The sequence below is a fragment of the Exophiala mesophila genome (genome assembly GCF_000836275.1).
Source record: "Exophiala mesophila strain CBS 40295 unplaced genomic scaffold supercont1.1, whole genome shotgun sequence".
Classification (NCBI taxonomy): domain Eukaryota; kingdom Fungi; phylum Ascomycota; class Eurotiomycetes; order Chaetothyriales; family Herpotrichiellaceae; genus Exophiala; species Exophiala mesophila.
In genome coordinates, this window is record NW_015622504.1 from 5,533,485 (window position 1) to 5,554,729 (window position 21,245).

At 50.3% G+C, this 21,245-nt stretch overlaps 6 protein-coding genes across 7 annotated transcripts; 2 read left to right on the top strand and 4 right to left on the bottom strand.

Annotated features, from left to right (window-relative positions):
• The first annotated feature begins 150 nt into the window (after nucleotides 1–150).
• PV10_01765 (uncharacterized protein) lies at nucleotides 151–1,933 on the top strand. The gene is made up of 2 exons (XM_016366000.1): nucleotides 151–364; nucleotides 472–1,933. Exons 1-2 carry the CDS (start codon nucleotides 321–323, stop codon nucleotides 1,766–1,768), a joined length of 1,341 nt encoding a protein of 446 aa, XP_016229649.1. The 5' UTR covers nucleotides 151–320; the 3' UTR covers nucleotides 1,769–1,933.
• On the bottom strand, nucleotides 1,779–4,218 carry PV10_01766. Of its 2 annotated transcripts, XM_016366001.1 has the most exons (5): nucleotides 3,990–4,218; nucleotides 3,778–3,915; nucleotides 3,528–3,670; nucleotides 2,283–3,453; nucleotides 1,779–2,173 (listed from the first exon to the last, which is right to left on the bottom strand). In XM_016366001.1, the coding sequence occupies exons 2-5, from the start codon at nucleotides 3,796–3,798 to the stop codon at nucleotides 1,865–1,867; spliced, it is 1,644 nt and encodes a 547-aa protein (XP_016229650.1). In that variant the 5' UTR covers nucleotides 3,799–3,915; nucleotides 3,990–4,218; the 3' UTR covers nucleotides 1,779–1,864. The 2 variants fall into 2 exon arrangements, with proteins under 2 accessions (XP_016229650.1, XP_016229651.1); XM_016366002.1 differs by lacking the exon at nucleotides 3,990–4,218 and having other exon boundaries at nucleotides 3,778–3,985.
• Nucleotides 4,219–4,835: 617 nt separating this feature from the next.
• On the bottom strand, nucleotides 4,836–6,321 carry PV10_01767 (uncharacterized protein). The gene is made up of 3 exons (XM_016366003.1): nucleotides 5,793–6,321; nucleotides 5,506–5,730; nucleotides 4,836–5,451 (listed from the first exon to the last, which is right to left on the bottom strand). Exons 1-3 carry the CDS (start codon nucleotides 6,165–6,167, stop codon nucleotides 5,023–5,025), a joined length of 1,029 nt encoding a protein of 342 aa, XP_016229652.1. The 5' UTR covers nucleotides 6,168–6,321; the 3' UTR covers nucleotides 4,836–5,022.
• Nucleotides 6,322–6,665: 344 nt separating this feature from the next.
• Nucleotides 6,666–8,285, bottom strand: PV10_01768 (uncharacterized protein; the record flags this gene model as incomplete). Its single annotated transcript, XM_016366004.1, has 2 exons — nucleotides 6,666–7,103; nucleotides 7,167–8,285. 2 exons carry the CDS (start codon nucleotides 8,283–8,285, stop codon nucleotides 6,666–6,668), a joined length of 1,557 nt encoding a protein of 518 aa, XP_016229653.1.
• A 9,504-nt stretch (nucleotides 8,286–17,789) lies between these two features.
• Nucleotides 17,790–18,797, top strand: PV10_01769 (uncharacterized protein). The gene is made up of 3 exons (XM_016366005.1): nucleotides 17,790–18,064; nucleotides 18,124–18,148; nucleotides 18,244–18,797. Exons 1-3 carry the CDS (start codon nucleotides 17,872–17,874, stop codon nucleotides 18,455–18,457), a joined length of 432 nt encoding a protein of 143 aa, XP_016229654.1. The 5' UTR covers nucleotides 17,790–17,871; the 3' UTR covers nucleotides 18,458–18,797.
• Nucleotides 18,205–21,172, bottom strand: PV10_01770 (uncharacterized protein). Its single transcript, XM_016366006.1, has one exon. It carries the CDS (start codon nucleotides 21,024–21,026, stop codon nucleotides 18,714–18,716), a length of 2,313 nt encoding a protein of 770 aa, XP_016229655.1. The 5' UTR covers nucleotides 21,027–21,172; the 3' UTR covers nucleotides 18,205–18,713.
• Between the last annotated feature and the right edge of the window lie 73 nt (nucleotides 21,173–21,245).

The following is a 21,245-nucleotide window of genomic DNA, read 5'->3' on the forward strand; positions in this document are numbered from 1 at the left end:
CCCTGTCCTCGTCCATACGAAGGCTCTCGATGATAAGTGAATCGGAATCGGCATAACCAATGTCCGGGGTCTGGCCCAGGTCCAATTCGCACGGCAAGAGGTCCCGAGGTCCCCCTGGGCGCCTTCCACCTCCGTGTGGAACGTCAACAAATTTCCACAATCCGAATCGCGCCACCAAGAAACCAAAAACCGTGGTAGGGTTGGGAACCAGGGGCGAGCACGGGAGGCCAGTTATCCTTCTACTTTTCAATTGACATGCTTCCTTGACACAATATGACTTGAAATTCGGGGCTCTATGACTCTCCGTCGGCCATCCTACAATGAATCCACGCGATCAATACGTCTTGGTGACGGGCGCCAACAGGTATGCAACACCGCCGATAGATCTACAGTTTGACAGTCAGCACTGTGGATCTTGATCTACATTGGGGAATCTGTACAGTTTTCTGACGTTACCTTGTATTCATCTAGTGGCCTCGGACTAGGTGTATGCTGCCGACTCATTGACGACTTCCTCTCGCAACGCAACGGCGAGGGGGATTTGACGATTATTTTCACCACACGCAGTGCACGCAAAGGGAGCGAGACATTAGCGACCTTACAGAACCATCTAGCGCGATCTCGCCGCTCGAGAAAAACCTCACGTCAAATCCATTTCCGTCCAGAGAACGTCGAGCTGACAAACCTGCTGTCCGTGCGGGCACTGGCTCGTCGCTTGCTGGCTTCAGACATACCGTACTTAAACTCAATTGTGCTCAACGCTGGTATTGGCGGGTGGTCCGGCGTGAACTGGCCGGTGGTGATTTGGAAGGTCATGACGCAGATCAGACAGGCAACGACATGGCCGTCATTCAAAATCGGAGTGGCAGGAATGGTCGCACCACGACAAATACCAGGTGACCAGCCTGAACCACCTTTAGGAGCGGTCTTCTGTGCCAATGTCTTCGGCCACTATCTACTTGTGCACTGGGTGATGGCACTACTTCGAGCCTGCTCGCCTGATTCACCGGGCAAAATCATCTGGGTTTCATCAATCGAGCCTGAAGCTCATCACTATAACCCGGACGACCATCAAGGTCTCACTACCGATGCCGCCTACGAACACTCGAAACGCCTGACCGACGTCCTTGCCCTCACAGCTAATGACACCCCAGCTACAGCAGCATACGTCCATGAATTCTCCACATCGCCATCGCCATCGCTGTCAGAGAAAGAATCAGCTGGACGCGTCGCCAGACCTGACCTATCGTCACCGATATTTCACTTGGCTCACCCAGGAATCTGTACAACTGCGATCATCGCCCTCTACTGGATTGTGTTTCAGGGCTATATACTAGGAATCTACCTTGCTCGATGGTGCGGGTCTCCATGGGCCAATGTGTCAAGCTACAACGGAGCATTGAGTCTATCGTGGCTAGCACTGGCCAGTGCTTCGGATATCGAGCTCGCCAAACATGATGCTACGGGTAGCGATAAGGGAGAGATCAAATGGGGATCTGCCACATCGCGGCTGGGTTCCAACACCCTCCATCCAACTGACGTCCAGGGCTGGGGTCTCAATGGCTCAGGCCTGCCATTCAAGGATACTTGGTGGGCTGGGCACGTTGGACGTAAATCAGGCGCCACTGATGCATCCAAGGAAGACGTTGAGCAGTTTATTGCTTCTGGAGTCGGGATTTGGAAGGAGATGGAATCAATGAGAAAGGACTGGGAGGCGCGCATTGAGGCTTACGAAGCTGAAGAGAAAAGCAAAAATAATGCGAAGTGAGGGTGCTGAAGAAGCTGTTCAGCACACAGAGACCCGTCACAAGCTACTGTAAAATAAGTCTCAGTGAGGATAGATATTTGGTATACACAATCGATTTCAATCCTTGGTGACAACCTGCTCCAGCTCTGGCTTTTCCTTATCCTTGTCATCATCCTCTTCATCGTCAGAGTCTTGCCAACCGCGACTCATTTCAACGGCCTTATTCCATTTGTTATACATTTTACTGCTCGCCTCCTCACTGATTCTGGGCTTGAAGAACGTGCGCCCATCGGCATTAATCTCTTTGAGGTCATCAAAATTCTTCCACACTCCGACAGCAAAGCCAGCGGCGATGGCGGCTCCTAGGGCCGTGGTCTCGCGCATCTTGGGACGATCAACGGGGATCTGGATGAGGTCGGCTTGTGTCTGTGTTGCTCGTTAGTTTAGAGACAGGATCCAAAATCCGGCGGACAACCGAATCAAGACTTTTTCAAATGGTGAAGAAAAGAAATGTCAGAGTGGGATGAATGCTCACCTGCATGCACAAATCACTATTGCTCATTCCTCCATCAACAGCAAGCTCTTCCAGCTTGACCTTGGCGTCTTTCTCCATAGCGTCGAGGATGGCTTTAGTCTGGAAACAGGTGGCTTCGAGGGTGGCTCGAGCTATATGACCTTTCTCTGTGTAGGCGGTAATACCCCATAGAGTGCCCTTGACATCGTCGTACCAGTAAGGGGCGAATAGACCACTGAAAGCCGTGACAAAGACGACGCCACCATTGTCCGGCACGGTCCTGGCCAATTCGGACACTTTGGCACTGTCGGCGAAGAAGCCCAGGTTATTCCTCAGGAACTGGATCGAGCTGCCTGCGACGGCGATCGATCCTTCTAGGGCGTAGACGGGCTTTATTCCTTGGGGCGAGAAATCGTACGCCACCGTGGCGAGCAAGCCGTGGGTGGAGATGACAGGCTTCTCACCGACGTTGTATAGCAAGAAACATCCAGTCCCGTAAGTGTTTTTGGCCCGTCCTGGCGTGAACCCACACTGGCCCACCAATGCCGCAGACTGGTCTCCTAGACAGCCTGTAATCTTGGTTCCTTTGAGTTTGGTGCTGGCCAGTACCCCGTACTCGGACTCGTGCGACGAAGGGATGATTTTGGCAAGGTGTAGTTTGGGCGTCTTGACATCCAACTGGAAGAAGGAAATCAGGTCATCGTCATATTGCAGTTTATGGATGTTCATAAACATGGTGCGGCTTGCGTTGGTCGGGTCAGTCACGAAGACGTTCTTGTCCGGCCCTCCGTTCAGTTTATACACCAGCCAGCTGTCGACGGTGCCGAATGCCAGCTTGCCTGCGTCATATGCTTTCTTGACCTTGTCGGAATGCTTCAAGAGCCATAGCAGTTTGGTCGAGGATGGGTATGTGGACAGCGGTAGGCCGCAGAGCTCTTGTAACCCATCCGCCCCTTCGCGGCTCTTAAGTTCTCGTACAATGTTCGCGGTCCGGGTGTCGGTCCAAACGATCGAGTTGTACAGCGGCTCGCCAGTATCGATGTCCCAGACGCATGTGGTTTCACGTTGATTGGTGATGCCTACGGCTTTGATTTGCGAGATGGAGTGGCCTTGCGACTCGAAGTCGGCGACCGCTTTATCGATGCATTCGGAGACGGAGGAGACTAGTTCGTTGGGGTCGTGCTCGTGCCATCTGTTGAGAAGCAAAGGAGGAGAAGAGTCAGCGGGAGTCCAATCCTCGTTAGGACAAGGTGGGAAGCCACTCACCCAGAATGGGGATATATCTGCTTAAATTCGATTTGATGTTGTGCGACGGGGTTTCCAGACGGGTCAAAGATGAGGAATCGAGAACTTGTCGTCCCATTATCGATGGACCCAACGAAGCTCTTCGTTTTGGAACCGGAACCTGCCTGCGCATGATCCGCGGTCAGTATGGCTATGGAGGAAGGTGCACCCAAGCTTGTATTTCATGTGGTTCTTGAAGCAGCATCCACCTGGGAACTGGTATTCAACCTACCATTCTTCGCAATGTCTGCATGTTTTGCGCGCCAAAGTCCTGATCCAGGTGTGACGCACACTCTCAGCCTTTGCTGGTCGAGTAGCTGACTCGGGGGTTTGGATAGTATAGTATATGGGTTGGGAAGAGCTATTACCACTGCCAGATGGGAACGGCAATAGAGACAATGGTGAGCATGTGAAACAAACTATGGATACAGGTATGAAAGTTACCTTCAGCGTAGCAGAAGAGGAAGAGGAGGAAGAACGGGTTGTTAAAGTCTAAAGCAACTCAACACGATGCGTGCCTTGTTTCCTCCGCCTAGGGACCTAGTCTATGAAACTCAGTCAAGGTGAGATCTGCCGCTCATGGCGAGCCCTCGAAGGAGTCAAGGTCGGTTCTTGGGATCCATGAAGCGGGAGCACCCTCCTCGCATTTTGGAAATGTCATTGGATGTGCGCGGGGTCGCACGAGCGAGGGAAAAAAGCAGAGGAGGCATGATGCAACATAAACAACGGCAATGACGTGGGGATCCTCTGCCAGCAGGGGCTATAAGCTTCCCTTTGGCTCCGAGATTGGTGGGGGGCACCTAAAGGGGGAGATGAGTCGTCACAGGCGGCATTGAATACCTCAGTTAGGCTCCTTGCGCCAAGCGGCTTTGCTTTTCGCTTAACCAAAATTCAGACTTCATTCAGCGGAGAAACAGTGGCCAAGGCCCCCTCGGCCCAGAAGGACGCCCGCGTTGGCCGCCTCGGGGCTCAATCATGTGCCTCGGGGCGTTTTTTCCGAATAGTCGCCCATTTGTACCCAAAATCCCCGAGGTGGAACGTCTGACCTTTTGCAATGGTATAGACCTAACTAGGGAGTAATTCCTTGTTTGATATTATGGCTTCTGGTCTAGCATGCCCCTGGTTTTATGCAAAATATTTGTGTCAAGACTCAAATCTTTGACCTATCGCTGATCACCTTAGCCAATTACAGGATACCAAACCATAGATCAAAATTGCTGGGCGACGATCTCTTCTCGGTGCCACTTACGTGACCAAGACCTCACACTTACAGTGCACGATGGACCCAAATTGAACAAAGGAATACGGGAATTCTCTCTTCTCCTGCTTGGATATGTATGTACAACAGTAAGCCTCGGTGCACGGGCCAACGAGCTGCCTTTTCTCTCTTCTCTCTGTCTCTCAGAAGGAGCTGCAAATTTCATTTCAAATCCCCCAATCAAATCACCTAAAGCTTCTGGAACCCTTCACAGTTAATCTATTCTTCATCCTCCTCCTCGGCCTCCTCTTCGTCGGCCTCGGGCTCTGGTCCAACCTCGTCGAGTTGTTGAGCACGGAGCATCTTCAATTTGTTGGCTGGGGCATCAGGAGCCGTCACCAAATCTGCGATCTGGCCACGTCCGATCAACGAAGCCACGATAGAAGCTCCCACCACAAAGGTCAGCACAAATCGGTATGTTCCATACCACGCTGGGGCCCAGCCAGCTCGGGCAGCTTTCGCATCATTGTAGTACAAGAAAGTGAAGGCGAGGAATTGTGTGATCAGGCCAACCTCTGCAGACAGGAGGAGAGTCGGCCATGCCACGGCGGTAGCAAGAATACCCATCGAGTATCGGTTATAACCCTGCACACCTCCAAACTTGGCCCATTCCAGACCCCAGTGAATAGCACCCAGGAAGGAGATGATCTAAAACCTGTTAGTTTCCAAGTTCTCTGATAGTGAAACCTTCTTGTCTCTTACAGAAGCACCATAGCCAAGCTGGATGGGTTCAATGAGATGCAGAAGCTGCTCAGCAGTCTCGCCAGACAGGAAGTATCCCTGGCCGTGATGTGCGGCATATTGGATATCAAAGGACAAGTAGACGGTCGTGAGGGAAGTTGCCAGGTAGGGAAGAACACCGGCCAAGCCGACGTAGAGGGCTTCACGAGGGACTTCTTTCAGGGAGAAGGTGTCCTTGATGGTGTTCTTGGTTGTTTGTTAGCTCTTGGTGCCAAAAGCCAGCACTTTGATATCGCCAGTCGACTCACAAAATCACCTCGAATCCCCGCCATCATATCAACATCTTGCTCGTGGTCAGCCGATCCGCTGGCGACTGGGTTAATCGACGACACCGCAGAGACTGATTCTGGAGTTGCGGTGATCTTTTGCTCTGCCAAAGCGGCTTCAGCCTTCTTAATATCGTAGTCGGCCGCGACGTGTGCGTATCGGACCATGGACTTCTGCGCTGGTTGGAACGCGGTCAGGGCGACGAAGTTAGAAGCTCTGACGGGACGAGCCGACGTCTTCAAAGTGGCCCTGAGCACATTGTTGCACAGGTTCGACCGAACAACGCTGGATTGAGCGAGGGTGAGGGATCGCGGGAGGGAGCGGGTTGCGGTCGTTCGAAACATGCTGGCGGACATGCTGGCCGTGCAAGGGCTTATATTCACTGGGAGTTGAGATACAGGCCGACCAGAGCCCTTTGGAATGGAGCTGCAGTTCCGAGTTGGGAGGGAGTGGAGTGTGTGGTTGTTGTGTGAGATGTAGAGGCACCTGGTGTTCTCTTGGGAGTCAAAGGTCCAAGGAGCTTTGCACAAGACTTCAGCAAATAGCTCCCACCTCGAAAATGCCCGATTGGGATAAGTGTTGTATGGCATTACATTAATACAGCAACTCACACCACAATAGCTCTTGTATGATTACACGTGTTTTCATTGGATACGATCGTCTGCCAAGCCGGTTCACCTGAGAGAACGGACTCTCAATCAGGTTTAAAGACCCGCTGCCCTTGCTAGGGTGGAGTATTCGAGCTTCAACGTTTCTACGCCGAATGCATTGAAATAAGTGGCCAATCACATCCAGCTATCCAGGTCCACTCGACAAGAATGATTTATGTGTTTTGAGCTTGCTAACATTCCACTCTACCCACCACGAGCCTTGAGACGGACCCAGAGTTTCTTCCCGATAGGAGACATCAACCCCTGGTCTCTCATGACCATCATTTCATCCGTAGTAGAAGGATCCAGCGTAACGTCGAATCGTTGGTAGAAAGCCGCAATGGTCAGGTACAGCTGGACTCGCGCCAGATGCAGCCCTACGCAGTTTCGAGGTCCCGAACTAAAGGGTCGATGCATGACCTTCATCTCAGCCGTTGGTTCCTCCCACCGATCAGGTTCAAACGACAAAGGGTCAGGAAACACCTCTGGGTCACGATGAGTGCTGTATGGAAGGTTGCTGATCGTTACCCCGGCCGGAACAAAGTCATCCCCAATGGTTTTTCCTGGGGAACCCCTTGGTGATGTTGTCGGTATCGGACCTCTTAGTCTCAACGTCTCTTGGACCACGGTATTGAGGTAAGGCTGCGGTTAAGGAAGATACTTAGCCCTACCTCGTGATTCACAGCAGCGAGTGGAACAACTTACTAGCTTCGTGACAATCTCGTAGTCAGGGAAAATTGACGTGTCCGGGAATGCCCCTCGAATTTCATCCTCAAGCCGTTTCTGCATCTTGGGTCGCTTGCACAGTTCGTATATCACGTACAGCAAGGTCGTCGCCGTGGTGTCGCTGCCAGCGACTATGAAAATCACTGTGTTTTCAATCAGCTCTTCATCAGTGAATGCTGAACCTGTCTCCTCGTCCTTTGCTTCCAACATATTACGAAGCAGACCATTTGATGTCGTGTTGATATGTCGTCCTGTCTTTCCAGAGCCCTCCTTCCTCTGCTCTTCCTCTGCAATGCGTCGTCGATAGTCATCGATACGGGCTTTGGAAAATTCAATAATTCGCGATTGTGCTTGATAGGCCTGCTTGAAGATTCCAAAAGGAAGATATCGCCCAAGTGGAAAGTTGCCAAATAGTGGGCAAATAGAGAAATATGTGTCAATGTCCTCGGCGCCCTGATTCCTTTTGCCGGTTGCAAGGATTTCAAACGATTTTCCGAAACCGAGCAGACTGATTATATCTCGGTACAGATCATGGCTCAGATCGTGTAGCTCAACGGGTGGAGTTTCATCGCCTGGCCGTGCCTTGGACCTGTCGTGTAGAATGGATAGAAATTGCTCAATCACAGTAATGATATCATCTTGAAAGCGAAGGACTCCTCGCTCTGATAATCCATTGGACATTAGTCGTCGCATACGGGCATGCTCGTAGCGCTTGGTCGTGGAGAATACCGAGTGTGCTCCGGTCAACGTGAAACCATTATAGAATGAGGTCTTGAGGCACGGCTCCGCGCTTTGACCGTAGATGTCTTTGATTGAGTCGATATCTGCGTAGCAAAGCTCGTTGGGGCCGACTCGAACCACTTTGCCATACTTGCGGTGCAGCCCATAGCGCGTATACGTGTCTCGACATTGTATTGCCGCAATCAGGATGTAGAGTCCTGATACCTTAGCAAAGAAAGGGCCTGGATATTTGGCCAAGGGGTGGAACCACAATCGATAGATGACCACCAATATAGTGTACAGGACAGCAAGCCATACCAAAGAATATCTCCCTAGCGCCGAAGTTATGATTGACACCATTGTGTTGATGAGTTCCATTTCGATAATCTGGTTGTGTCCTTGGCTTCTGAGAGCATACGGGAATGAGATAGCATAGCCAGAGGCTGGTGAAATTGTCTTCCATTTAGAGATATTCTTCAATCCGGGTACACGACGGCACACCTCACAGGTGATGCAAGATTCATGTGAGCAGCGGTCCCCCATCAATCTCGTATTCAAGGTGGCTTCGGTTCCCCATATCCTGCCCGAACTTAAAACGCGGGCTGGTTGTGCGGAGCTAGAGCACAGATCGCTGCCGGAATCCCGCTCGATGTCACCCAAACAGAGTGTTGACATAAGATATGGGGAGATCTGCTCAGAATGCTGCTGGTAAGGTTGCGGAATCATATGCAAGCCACATTTTGGCAAAGAAGAGATGAAAAGTTGCAAAGAGCCCCAGGAGTGGCGACGGCCAATGTAGAATACCACCATGGGAATTGTATTTGCACCGTCTTACACTATTCAAGAAATCTACTCGCGTTGAAGACCCATGCTCGAGTGGAAACTTGAAACTCGGACGTTCCCACCTACCAGAATGGAAGTTTGACCACAAAGGTGTCTGTAGAGATTCATATAATTACTTAGATCGACTTGGCTAGCTCCCTAATATTTGTCCTCCAAGTCTCAAAATATGGCCTAGCCAACTCTTTCAACTGCTTGGGCGTTGGGTTGTTCATCATTCGGAAGAACCAGTCATCTTGGATTGCTCTGTCTTCGGGATGTGAATGAACTCGCAACTTGTTCTGGGTAGAGGTAGGGTCCACAAAGAACTGGAATACTTTACGACGCTCGTCCGAATAGACGTCGAGGATCGAGGCTGGGTGCTTCTCATTGATGACCATGATCAGAGCCTCAGCCAATGCGTCTGCGTCTAGGATGCCGGTATTCAGGCCCATCGCGCCGTAAGGCTGTCCCCATGATTAGCTGGTTCTGACATCGGTCATAACATAGGAACGCCACTTACGTTGTTGACATGTGCAGCGTCACCTGCGAGAAGACAATTCTCCCTTCTCATTGTAGGCACCAGACGTTGGTGAATGCGATACGTTGCCCTAGCTTGGATGTCCACCTGTAAAGGCCTAGGACCTGCCATGACGTTCTCATAGTGCTGCATAATGTTTGCGTCAGTGAGTAGCTCTTCATCTGAACGTGGATCATCAGGGTCTGCTGCAATTGTATATCTCCATAATGTGGTGCTTCCGACCACGGGGTCTTGCAATGGCGTGGCAATGGTGTAATGCACCCGGTCCAATACGAACCAAGTTTGCCAGTCGAGTGCAGCCTCATTCTTGACCATGACATTCGTCGCTATTAGTTTCTCTGGCCAGGTATGACCTGGGAATGGAAGGGCAAGAGCTTTTCGGGTCTCTGAGCGCGCTCCATCGGCACCAACGAGATAAGTCGCCTTCATCTCATGCCGCACTTTGGTTTTAACATCTTCGACTACCGCCACCACACCTTCTTCAGCGCTATTTTGGACGATGGAGACAAGTTCCGTATTATACTGTATTCTAACGTGACCCGTCTTCAGAGCCTCCCTCAGCACGATTTTGTTGAGATCGGCCTGTGGTAGATTCAGTAGTCCAGCACCAACTTCGAAGGTGGTGTCTCCAGGTGCGCATAGTGGCAGATGGGCGATCATCTCTCCCAATGCTTTGCCACCTTTGCCATCGTCTGTTGGCCTTTTTCGCCAACATAATCCGCGTGTCATGAACCCTTCTTCTCGGATCAACTTGTACAATCCCACCTCGTCCAAGAACGGCTGTGCCGCACCATAGTATCCAACCGCACGTGGACTCTCGTTGACTGAAGGCTGTTTCTCGATGATGGTTGAGTTAATACCCGCCTGGCCTAACTTAAGGGCCACGAGACAGCCGACAACTGCTCCTCCGACAATGAGAACCTTACTAGCTTCGCCACCAGCGCTGCTGGGCACAGAGTCTCCATTGGTATGGTTGGTCCCGTTGACAATAGGCATAGTGAGTAATGGCTCAATTGAAGAGGATGAAAGTCGGCAAATGGGGGCTCCCTGTAAGGTAGACCAGTGCAGAGAAGGCGGATTTAAATTGTTAAATTAAGGCTTCCTTACTGATGAAAACGCGAATGAAAGCAGAAGCTGACATCTTCCTGGACTTACCGTATCTTCTTGACATAGTTGCCATTTTGTCTTTCGGCCTGAAAATAACTTGACCATTCTGGTCGTCTGATGAGAGTCATGGCGGTGCCGAAAGCAACATAATGAGTTCGGCCCCTCCCCCATCTGATATACCCGCTTATGACGGGTATTCAACAGCGACAAAACACCCAGCCTCGGCCATGTCGCTTTCCTCAGGAATCAGGTGACCTGGCGTCTGAGGCTAAACTTCGGCCCAGCCTCACCAGGCATCAGGGTGCTCTGCCTTGTTCGTCCTTCTCATCACGACTGCTCAGTCCTTCTCAAGGACTGCACCTGGCCTGACAGCCATACACGCTTGTGCAAGTGACCGATCGACCCTGTTTGATCCAGAAAACTGATTGTGGTTATGTCATTTCTCTAGATCCAGTTTGAGAGTAGTTCACACCTCTTGAAAACACTTCCCTACTATGTCGATTTCGACGATGGTGCTCAAATCAACTTCGCACACTAGCCAGATACCCATTGCCGTCGCCTTTCGTCCTTGATAATCGTATATCTGCTCTTCGTACGGGTTACCTTCTTTTATAGTACATTGAGGATGTATAGATGCTCTCTGAGACGTTGGATTCCTATATGGGCGATCCGTCACGGCGGCAACCCCTATGTAAGGATCTCTCTCGTATTATGATCTCGCTGGCGAGAATCCCCCAACCCCGTATTGATTACTTCACCATTGACAACGAGGGATTCATATCACTCTCAAACTGCCCGTTGACCCCTACGTCTCCAAGTTCTGGAAAATGAAGGCATTCCAACCAACATTGCCCGCCTACGGACCTACGAATGTACAGAGAGTTACGCTCTGGATCTTCTCGGCTACCATGACAGTCGCCTTCTCTGCCAGCCAAACTCGATGAACTATGAGAGGGATGGCAGGAGACAGATGTCCGCAATAGGACTAATAAGATTTGTCCTGCCGCAGTTTATCAATCATAGGACGAAACGCGGCCCCTTTTTTCTTGATCTCACCGATCTTCATCCAGCAACATCTTTGTCAACGAGCACTGGCAGATAACTTCACTAGTAGACTTGGAATGGGCTTGTTCACACCCAATGGAAATGTTGAAGGCCCCTTACTGGTTAACTGCTCAAAACTTGGATCGACTTTATGGGGCGAATTTAGAGAGGTTTTCCGATATCCAGGAAGAGTTCATGACCGAATTTTCGCAACAGGAGAGGCTTATCACATCGGAGGTCAGTCGAAGTGCCATCATGGAGGAGAACTGGAACCTTGGTTCATTTTGGTTTTTTCATGCACTCAAATCTACCAAAGGCTTATACAACATTTTCAAGCAGCACATCATGCCTCGATTCTCGACAGAGACGGATTTTCCCGACATATCACGGTATTGGAGTAATGACACAGCCAGGATAATCTCGTCAAAGCTTGAGGACAGAAAGGATTATCTTCAACAATTGACATTGGCATCAATGATCCCAGAGTCGGACTGCGATAGTGATGACTGTGACCAGGCTGAATAGAAGGTGTTTTCTTTGTGGTTTGCAGTGCTCAAAATCGAGGCGCATGTTGCCTTAGGAAAGGCGGGGTGGGGCTTCGAATAGGGTGTCGTCAACATCAGCTCTCATGAGATTTCACACCGAGCCTTGTGTAATAGAATTGCCAGCATTGATTAAGTCAAGTCTATGGACCCTGTTCATTTCAGCTGTTGCAAGGATTCTAGTACTTTCTTGAAAACCCCAGACACGCGAGAGGCAGAGCGAGACAAGAGGCCCATTGCCTTTGGCGCAGCCGAAGCAACCCGAATGCCTCCAAGTTGCTCCTCCAGATGGAGGCCTGGTAGAATCTCTTGGAGGTTTGTCGACAAATACATTACCATTGCAGAATGGTATATCGCATGAGGGAAGTAGATGGACTCCCCATATTTGGCCTTGCTTGCTTCTCGCCTGAGGTGGACTTTCCCGTGCGAGTTGGAGAATGAGGCAAGCTCAACATGCGATGCTGTGTCAAGTATTCGACAAGCATGCCACCTGGATTTCTCCATGTTCTCTTGAGTGTGGAAACATTTTTGCAATGTAGCCCGTGCAGAGGCAAGTTGGCTTGCGCTCGTCGTGTTCTTTTGTGTAGAATCCGAAACCTGGTGTTCGCGACTCCTTTTCGTTTCCAAAGATGCCCGTGCTTCGCGTTCTATCTCTGCGAAGCTACAATAAAAGCTCAAATGAATGAGATGGAACAATAACATGGCATTGTACGTGGGAGGAATTGTGTGAAGATCACGCCACCTCTGCAACGCAAGCTCAAAATACTCCTGTTGCCAGCCTGAGGAAGAGACATTGGTATTGCCCGTTTGAAGTTTCAAAGGCCCGAGTAACGATCCGGGGAGTAGTCTACCATGTGATGCGAGAATTGATAGCATGGAAAGACTCTGGATACTAATGTTCTCGGTGTTAATGGAGACATTTTGTATCTCATGCGATGTCATTGCGCGCAGGAGTTTTCGTCTTTCATCCTCAGCACCGTAGCTGCTGCTGGTGAGAGCGCCTAGGATGGATCCTGGGTAGAGGCTGGGAGGTTGCTGAAGCAGTACCACGCGATAGCATTCTAGTAAGTATACTGTATCGGCAATTCTAGGCACTATCAGCGAGTTTCAATGGATGTAGGAGTAGCTTACAATTCACGAGCTCCGCTAGGGCATCCATTGTGGTCAATGTCACCCCTGAATGCACGAAAGGCCTGATAGATTTGAGCATCACTTCCAATAAGGGAGAACTAAAGGCTCACCTGAATAACATCGTTGTGGAATACTTCAAACAAAAGGAGTATTCTTTTGTTGGCGCCAACGTAGGCAAACGTTTCTAACAAGATGTACTGTATTAGACAGACAATCAATATCAGTCATCTAAGTAGAAGAAGCTCGTCCGAGCACAGTGGGACAGTGGAACCCACACTCTGCATGAAAGTCCAGCGACGCTCCGAGCTATGGGAGGCACTTGAGTGCAACTAAGAAGTATAGATGTCAGTCAGATCAATTATGACATGGATTGCGTTGTTGAAGACGGAAAGTCTTACCATAGATAGCAGTTTTCGCTGAGCTGTATGGAATAACCATTTTGCAATGATCTCCGACTTTGGAGCCTCACAATACAAGCCCCCAATAGCAGCCATAGCCAGATAGACCTCTTCGGGGGTTGAGCTATCTACAGCCCGACCACAGAAACATGGAAGAGTGGGGGCGATATACACCTGGAAGAGGCCTACAAAGGTGTTGATGATGAGGCGGTCGCACGTCACAGGGGAAAGTCGTCCTAGTTCTTGTAGATAGTGGTCACGTGTGCTGTCAGATCGAGGTGATAGTGGACGGTTCGGCCGCTCGCTTGTTGTATAGAGTCGTAGCATTGCATAGGCGGTGGTAAGCCGATTCTGAAGTTGGGCTTCTGTGGCTTGATCGATTGAATCGGATCTCGCGTGGTTCGGAATCCTTGACCGAGTTCCCATGGATGGCACGGCTCGGTTGTCAACATCAAGCGTTGGTGAATCAAGGCAGCCAGTCCATGCAGGGAGATCGTACTCGGTCGACGGAGCAACGTAAGTCTTTTAAAAGGATTAGACAAAGCCTTTGGTAAATGGTAGGAAAGCATCCACACAGAAGAGAATGCACGATCAGAAGCTGTGTAGACATGTTCTCACCTCGCCAATGATATGATACAGGTCTTCTCGAGGGTGTGGCATTAGTTGGTAGGAGTTATCGTCGAAGGTCATGAGGAAAGGATCATAACTGGATAGACTCATATTGGTGTCGTTGTCAAGAGATTGAAAATCAAGCGAAGAGACCAGAGGGCCCGCCGCAACGCCATCGGTTGGCAAACCCTCTCGTACTGCTTCGAGGAGTATATCAATCCCCATGTTGTCGATCTCATTGTTAATGGGAGGAGGGTCTGAGGTCTGAGACTGTCGGGCAATTAATTAAGAGAAGCAGCAGTTGTCACGACACAAAAGACCCACCAAAGACTGGACCAGCGACGAGGCTCCTGGAAGATCAAGATCACTCATGATATCGACACTCATGGCGGATCCCGGTTGAATCGTTGTTGAGCGTTGTGGGTCTGTGCCACCTCTGAGGAAAGTGCAAGGCACACCTGACTGCTTGCAACGGCGGCAAGGAACATCAGTGGGATTGCATTTGACTTTTCGAACATGGCAAGAGTCACAAGCCATGGCAGCCTTTCGACGGGCTGCTGGGGGAACATCTAAGGAGAGGTCATGAGTCCGGAGATGTCTGGCGTACACATCTCGGCGAGCAAATCTCTTGCTGCAAGCCGAACACACAAATGGCTTTTCCTTCGAATCTAACGAAATGCCGGATTAGTTTGTAATCCTGACCACAGTAGGTTTGGTGGACGGACGGATGCGACCATGTCGTTGGAGATGCTCACGCCTGGAGAAACGACGGCCACATTCTTCGCAGGAAAATACATCAGAATTCCCCTGGGTAGCGGCCATCGCCACATTGCTGCATGTGTGGAAGATCGTTTGAGTGTTTTTGCTTCGCCGTCATGTGGAAGGCTGAGTATTGACAGTCTCGGCTCCATATTAGGCCATCTGCAAGGGCAAGGCCTATCCTGGCGATACTGTAGCCCTGTCTGGAGTCCAGGGTAAGCGAGATGGCGGGGGCGGGGGTGGGGGCGGGGCCGAAGGGCGGGGAAGACCTCAATTCAGCTTCTCCTAACCAATGGGAATCTTCCTTGCCGCCTTCTCCCCAGAAAGTGAGGAGAATGTACCATGATTCGTCGACCTAACTGATTGTTGTGATGATGCAGTCCTACACTATCTCCATTTCTGTGTCAAGGGGTGTGGATTAGGCCCTGGTAGTGACCTTTTCACTGAATGAACGCACATGGTTGATGCTGCCCCTGTGAACATCCTCAGGTACAACGTCGATTGAATTCTATATCGTCCTGTGTCAGAATCAGCGTCGACCTCATCCCAGTTGCATAGAAAATGTGACTCTGCTTCTTTCGAGTCCATGGATCTCTGTTGCATCAGCGAGAATGACGGAACCGACCACCTTGCACACTCTGTTACTTGGTAAGCTTGACTATCGCAATTCTATCAGCCCCATTTGAATCATGGCACATGCTTACAAGCTGAAAGCTGATTACTATCCCCGTCGGCAGGACTCACATGTGGAAATCGACCGGCCAGAGACATCTTTTGTGGAATTCTTCAAACAATCCCTCATCTACAATAGTACTTATTGCACGGATCCCGGATGCTGTTCTATCCTCGACGACTGCACCCTTCCAGATGCCGAAGCATCTATCAATCCAGAGCCACCGCTTAATTATCCACTGCCTCTGTTTGCAGACCTGCAAGACCTGCCACCTCTTCCTGTCCTCCGCCGTCTGGTAGCGTCATTCTGCGACAGGGTCATTCCCTCAACCCCCTTCCTCCTCAGCGTGCCAACCATCGCGACCCGGTCTGACACGAAGCTTTTTGATCTTCTCCTATGCAAAGCATTATTTGGTGCATCTACATCAGCCCTCCCCGAACATCGTCAGTTAGCAGACCAGTTGTGGCACGCCTGTACTAGCCTTGTCACAGCCTCTGTGTCAGTCGACAATGGCCTGGGCAGGGTTATTGAATGGCTCTCTGCGGTCAGATCCTCTTGTCTCCAATGTTGGTGCCTATGTCGTTCCATAGCTAACCCACGTCTTGCAGGCAACCCTTCTTGTTGCCTGTGGCACCATGCACAGCGATTTGGAGCGATGGCGTCTGACGAATGCTATAGACGGCTACATGATGGCAGTATGTCCCTCACAGGCGTGGCTTTGGCGACCTTTCCGTTTCCTCCCTGATGCCAATGTTCTGATAACTGTCTCCCGCAGACACTCTTCCGCCGCGATTTCAGGTTCACATCCCTCGATACGTCCAATAAGGCATTGATCGACAGTGAGATATCTATGTGAGTACAATGTGATGATATAGTCTGGCCATCTGGCTGACCAGCTTTTGTAGGCTCAGGCGCTACTACTTCGCAGTCGACACTATCAAATCAATTCATTTGCAGACTACATCAATGGTGGATCCAAGATGGTCCACCAGTTTGGGCACGGATGGTCAGTATGACTTGAGGACCATAACTGAGAGCCTTATCCTTGAAGAGCATCCTTTGCCACAAAGCCTATCAGCGGATGATCATCTGCTGGTTCTTCTTGTCTTACTATCTTCCATTAATACATTGTTACGTGCTCTGGGACCATTTACTTCAGGTGCTCTATTTGTTCGTCAAGAAGCAGCCAATCTCTCTCAGAAAATGGCTCTGCAGCAATCCATCATCTCGAAAACAGCCCGATCACATTCCACCGTGGACTCAACAACGTCGTACTCAGCCACACCGTCCAATCCATACGTACCGTTCACGACAGACCGAGACTACTCTCGACTAAGCCAACAGCTTTCGAAGGCTTTGACACTATGGGAGAAATCTTTCCAGCTCGGCGATCACTTGAGAGCTGGAAGATCACATTCAGAATCCCAATCAATGAGATGTCTTCTTGAACTGTCTAGGCTCTTTCTTGCCTGTGGTCCTGCGATTTATGTGGTTCCTTCATTGGCCGGCTACACGGCAGAGCCCTTCGAAGCACTGCCACCCCATGTCTCGCGGCCTCGGGCACCGCATCAAATCGGGATTCACTTTGGTGATGAAGCCTTCCAGAAGGCTATCGAGATTTTGGAAGTCTGTGGGAACTCACAAGGATCCGTAGGGACGGGAAATGCGGATGCTACGACCATGGTATCTCCAATCTGGTATCCTCTCGCTCTGTTCTATGGTGCACTCGTGGTGTGGGCAAAAATGGAGGATGAAGGAGATCAAGGCTTGTCAAGAAGCACTCTGCTCTCGTCGCGAAGAATTCTGCAAGATTTCTACAAATCAATGAGGTCAATCGAGACAGACTGGGAATGCGCAGGTCGGATGGCGGAGACCATTCAAAGCGTTATCCAGTGAGGTTGGCGTGGGGTATTCAATGTCTTTTTGGCCTTTGAATGCGAACCTTTGGCATTTAGTGATCCAGAATGAGATCTTTGGTGTTTGATAGACAGACTTGTCACAAGAAATTGGCTTACTTTCGCCAGTGAAAGGAAGCATTGTATGTATCGAGGAAGTGGTATTCAAGTCACGTGGAAATGGTCAGGTCACAAGGCGGCGAGAATAATTACGAATTGGGAAAGGCGTATTTCTCCCCTCCAAAAATACGGCGACTCACACCACAAAACATACAATACGATTGCAGGCGACTTGATTGGGCGAGACCCTGTTGCCAAGAACGAGCCTGAACAAGAGCTTCCTTTGATGAGATGCGCATCCATCCGACTTCAAGACGTCGACCACGACTCTTGTGTAGAGGCCTCCTTGTTTTGTACTCTCCACTACCGATCCAATCTTGCCGACCATGTCCTTCCAACGTGTTGGACTGCGCTTCGCGCAACAACTGCGTGCTCCTACCCTTCGAACCACCTTCCAGCGACGCTTCGCCAGCACCTCCGAGAAGCTCCCTGCCACCGGTTCCAAGCTGGTCGGAGCCGCTGACAATGCTTTCAACCGCGAACGAGCTGCCGTCAAGGCCCATGCTGCTGCTACAAGTGGTTAGTTGATCCAGTACGACTATTTTGACGAACTTTTAACTAATCAATATCTTCTCAAGACCTTTGGAGGAGACTCTCAATCTAGTATGATCTGACCACCCCATTCTCCCGACATATCCAGAAACACACAGTATTTCGTTGCAGAATCCATATTCTAATCAAAGCCTTCCGTCTCATAGTGTCGTCATTCCCTGCCTGATCCTTGGAAGCATCAACGCCTGGAACCTCTGGAATGAACATTGGGAGCATTGGGAACATCTCCCACCCTTGGAAGAGCGTGTCGAATATCCATACCAAAATATCCGGTCAAAGAACTTCTTCTGGGGCGATGGTGACAAGACCTTGTTCTGGAATGACAAGGTCAACTACCACCGAAAGGACAAGGCCACATAGACCACTCCATTCATATTGAAATTGGAAGGGATTTTGAGGTCAAGCTTAGAGCGAGGCTAGCGACGAGGACATGGAACAATCGTCGATTCCATTGTGTACATATCGATCAGCGGTGAATGTGGCACAGAGCCGAAGTTACAAGGGTAGCAAGAATGAATACAACTGCTCTGCTGATATCGCACATGCAAAGTCAATCTGCTTAAATTCAAGACCCACGAACTTTCAATTTACTTTGGCTATCGTCATTTCGTCAAGGTCATAGTCCCACACCCGAAGCAGAGTATTCCTTTTCCACTTCGAGAAATTGAGTAGCGGTATCATTTGCCAGGAGCAGGTCACCTTGCCAATGCAAGATGGTAGCTTTCTTCTTCAACATGTCCTGTTGACCTCTGAGATCTTCGAGGTATCGAAATTGCACATATGCATGATCGATATGTTCCAAAGCCCGATTGATGTGCTCCTTTTGCTTGGTCGACTTGTCCTGTTCTTGTCCCGCCAGACCCATTTGAGCATCGACCAAGGCTGAGTAGGTTATGGCAGCCAGCTCGCAGTCCTGACATTCTAGGACCTGAGGCATCATTGACTGCAAGAGGTCAGCCGCAGCCGTGAACTCGGATAGTTCAATGAGCACAAGCGCGACGAGGCCAATGGATTCCCAAAGATGCGGAAGAAGTCTCGAGTGGTATGCCAATTGGGCAGCCCGGACAGAAAGAGAAAATGCTTTTAGTGGAAAACCACTCTCGATTAGGATACGTGCCTTGAGGATCATGAGCCGAGTATAGACTGCAACATCATTGAATTCAAAAGCGGCACCTTTTGCCAAATTTTCAACCATCTGAAGAGCTCGATCCAGGATACCTCGGCGACATAGCAGTTCCACCTCCACTAAGGACATGGAGAATCCAGTCTCGGGGTCGGGTGGACCTTGTCCCTTCAAGCGTTCAATGAGGCGACTCGCAGCGGTCAGGTTGTGCCGATGGACCAACCTCCTAACATTGAGTAAATTTGCAAAGAAGGATAAATAGTTTTGAAACTTGAGCACGCGAAGTACGCTGTCTGGAAGGGTTTCCAATGCCGCTTCCGCTTGGGTCCATCGACCTCTCTGGGCTAGCAAGGTGGCCCTCCTGCAGGTACATTTCAATACGTCGTCCAAAGGAGCATTTTTGGCATGACATTGAAGATATATTTCTCCACCAAGCCAGCCCAGATGTCCTACTCCGATTCTACTGAATGTTGCGCCTTTGATCAGAAGAGTCGGACCCGTTATGCCTTGCGTGGCTTTGACGTTATTGAGGTGAGCGGCCTTGGTGATATTCTCAAAGACAGTGGCGATGCTGTCACCGTATTGGAGGCCAAGCTTGGCCTCGCTGAGTAGCGACGTGCCGAGGAGAGTCCACATCTCAGAGTCCTTGGCCCGGGACTTGAGAAACTGAAGACCCTCTGTGTCGCTGCCCAAGATGCCAGTCTCGCGAATGGCTTTCATTTGTGTGGAGAAGGAACGACCAAAGTGATAGAGCCAGCTCATACAAAAGTTGAGACACGTGACATCTTTGGTCTCCCTGGCGGTTGAGATGGCTTCTTGCATTGCTGGTATTGCTTCGGCGTGGCAGCCAAAGTCTGCCTGAAGGATGGCTAGATTGAGCAACGCATACTGATAAAAGGTTCGCTCTCGATTCTGCATGGTGTAATCAAAATACCGATGCAGGTTGTCAACTGCGGAAAAGTAGTCTCCTGCGCGCCATGCATCCAAGAATGCAAGGTAATGGGAGAGGGTGGGCACTGCGAGTCCGGCGTCCGACATTTGCTTCAGCCGCACCTTCATCTCATCTGGCAAACGGCCTCCAAGTCTTTGCATTTCTGAAACCTGAAATTCCATCAACTTTTCCACGTCGTATGTGCTGAATGCAGTCTGGGCGTCAAGATCGAGCTCTGCAAGTCTGCCGTACATGATGTGGGCTAGAGGGTGGGAGCCATCGATTTCCAAATCGGTGAAATTGGCATCCAGCGGGGCTCTGTCATCGACGGCATTTTTCTTCTCGAAGGCTTGACGTGTTGGAGCTCGGTAAGCTATGAAGTCATGCCATAAGCTGATGCTGTCTTGGAACTGTAATCTCATATACTCCAGAGTACAGCGACGGATGAAGGCGCCGAGAGGAGATGTACGAAGGATACGACCATGGTGCTCCAAAATCTCACCCGTGGCACGCTCCTGGAGAATTTGTTCTCTCGTCTTGCTGAGAAGCTGTGGCAAATTGGTGATGAAGGCATCGAGGGCATCAGAACAGTTGATAGCCCACAATCTCCTCAGAAGCAAATCGTAAAGAGTCCTTCCAGGACGAGCAGACGGAAGACTGGACAGGGCGGACTCGAAGACTGAGATTGGAACCGATGGCTCAAAATGAAAGGGCGAACTGTCACTTGATGTCGCATGTGAGTTGACAGAGGGTACAATTTGTGTGAGGAGAAAGGCCAAGACTGAACATGCTTGTGATGTTGGTACCAAATCTTCAGTGTAGATAAGTCCAAGAGCCAATACGGTCAGTTTGGAAGGAGTCAAAAACCTGCTCATGGTGGGGCGGAGGTGACTTTGTGGGCAGAAAGACAGTACAACAGCTGACTCATATGTGACATGACGATCTACTTGTCCATGTCAATGGAAGGCGAGTGTGTAGGGAGAGTAATTTGGTGGTTGGTAGAGAACAAGTGAAGCGAGTGAATGTCGGACGCGAGTCATATGAGGGCCAAATACGGCAGGCACGCGTAGTAATAGTCAGTGACAGGCAAGGCA